General features: G+C 30.5%; 1 protein-coding gene across 1 annotated transcript; it reads right to left on the reverse strand.

Annotated features, from left to right (window-relative positions):
- Nucleotides 1-302: 302 nt before the first annotated feature.
- On the reverse strand, nt 303-1,263 carry LOC134266437 (complement C1q tumor necrosis factor-related protein 4-like). The gene is made up of 2 exons (XM_062748676.1): nt 1,161-1,263; nt 303-691 (listed from the first exon to the last, which is right to left on the reverse strand). Exons 1-2 carry the CDS (start codon nt 1,261-1,263, stop codon nt 303-305), a joined length of 492 nt encoding a protein of 163 aa, XP_062604660.1.
- Between the last annotated feature and the right edge of the window lie 1,193 nt (nt 1,264-2,456).

Genomic DNA, 2,456 nt, shown 5'->3' on the forward strand with positions numbered 1-2,456 from the left:
GAGTAAATTAATCCCAAGATGGACGTTTTACAACACATGTGCCTCAAGAGAATCTAAGAAATACTAATGTAAGATATCTTTTTTTAGACAGTTTATTCATGCTGCATCACTTCATGAATCAATCTAAAAAGACAAAAAAATACATAAAAGTTTTCTTTTTTAATATAAAAGTTTGGCAACGTATTTGACATAAAAATATAATTATGCATTCTCTTTTTTGTCCATTTCATTTAATTTTGTTACATTTTTGACACATATCCACATTTTTCAAAAGTTGTCAGAGTTTCGAATGAATTCTTTATTCACAACTGAAAGCCAGAGAAGGATGACCATTCTGCATAGGCATATCCCTTCTCATCATAAACCCTAATCCAGACTTTATCGTCCCTCTCCACTTTAATGATAGCTGTTGCCGATCCACTTTCATAATTGGGACTGGAAGATTTGCCATTTACGTGATTTCGACCAAAAATTTTATCATTAAGGACAATTTCTGTACTAAACCAATTCCCCGCAGCTGTGGCAATGGTCCATGAAAAGAAGTATATGCCATTGTTTGGAGCTGTGAACTTTCCTGTCGTTGCATCGTAAGCACCTCCAGAATTCAATATTATATTTTTAAAGAACACAACTGCTTTCCTTGGCAGATTTTGCTGCACAGTTGATGTTTCCGCATAAAATGCAATAACACCTTTCAAAACAAAATATCAGCTCTTTTATCTTTACTGAGCTATAAGGTTAATTCAACGATTATATAGAGAACTTAAACATTATTGAAAAGACCAAACAAATCATTGAAAGCAATCTAATTCATACAAAAAAATCAAGTAGTGCCACTCCTTTAATACAATTAATGCACGAGAATTTAATCAAAATATTAAAATAAAGATTCATTTTTCTAATTGAATCTTCTGTTGTAAACATGCATACGAGCATCAAATTAAGAAATTGTTGACCTTGGACGAGATTTATGAATTCCATGTAAAATCAACTTATCTGTCAGTAGCATGCTCTTAAGTAACGAATACGTTGGAAAATTTAAACACCATCTGCTGGAGATAGGGAAATTTTACTTGAGTTCATAAAAAAGTTAACAATAGGAGAGTTAACAATAGGATAATTGTTTTTGCTTGTCTAATTATGACTCGGAGCACACACACCGGGTATGACAAGTCGATAGTTAATGCTAAATACTCCATGGTACTTGATGTCACTTTTGAAAAGTTCGTGTTTGCTCTTTAGTCCATATTTATATTGTGTCATCGAATTCTGTTTGTAATGTTCATTTTCTATTTATGTAAGTTTAAAGAGAAAATCGGGTTTTAAAATATAGCTATAAAAATAGCTTGCAATAAATAGGCTATAATTTATATAAAAAATAGTCAGAGTAAATAAAAATTTAAAGATAACAACTTACAACTGAAGCCATCATACCTTTTCCTTTGCAGTTTTGATCTTGATACATGTACCCCATTCCTCTGCAAACAGTATTGTATGTATTGTATTTACTAAGGAAGTCTGAAGTCCCATTCTCTGCTTTGACATACAGCAAAAAAGAGGCGACAAGGATCACTGAGTAGGACGAGAACCTTCAAAAGTAATTTGAATTTTTGGGTATTTCTACATATTATGTATTCATATTTATGTCACTATTATTAATATAGTTCATTGGTATATTTAAAAAATGACTTTGTGAATTTTATTTATTACAAATAAAGAATCCTAACAATTCTTCAAGTGTCCTGCATTTCCAAACTTCATTGAAATTCTTTTTTAAAAACTCTCCTCATCTTACTGTCTGAGTCCAATTTCAATGCGTATTGCTTTTCAAATTGATTTTATTAAGAATCATCTTAGTTTTTCTCGGTTTTTGAAACAGCTAAAGTGTATAAAAAGTACACACTAGTAAACTGTTGCAGGATAAAACTTCGCCAATCAGTTGATTAAAATGTGACTAAAAATTTAATGACAGGTGACGGCCATAGAGTTATCTTTCCAGACCTTTAAGTAACGATTCAGTTGAATCAAAACTGCATTTCTATAATGTGAGTGGAGCTTCAGTCTCGTCAACAACTTCTAATTGATTATATGCATGTAAATTTAAAATATTACTGTCTAGTTTGTTGCTTTTTGTGTGCAGGAGAAATTCACGGCATTTGAAATCCAATATCAATTAAGCATAACTGGATAAGCTAGGCAAAGATGATTCCTTAATCCCAAACCTCTCATTGCTAAAAGTATTTAGTAATTTTTAAGTACATTAATTGCTTTAATTATAAATATTGAATTAGCTAATAATTATGATTAATTGACAACTACATGTACATGGAAACAGTTACATGTAACTTGGTAAACTGTTTTACATACCTACTCTATTTATAAGTCGATAATTTACTTGATTTATAACGATAATATACCTGAGTATATTTTTATTTAACTAATTTTCTTTCTTAGTA

Source organism: Saccostrea cucullata, unplaced genomic scaffold, assembly GCF_032062105.1.
Source record: "Saccostrea cucullata isolate Sc308-1 unplaced genomic scaffold, CSIRO_AGI_Scuc_v1 ctg10477, whole genome shotgun sequence".
Taxonomy (NCBI): Eukaryota; Metazoa; Mollusca; class Bivalvia; order Ostreida; family Ostreidae; genus Saccostrea; species Saccostrea cuccullata.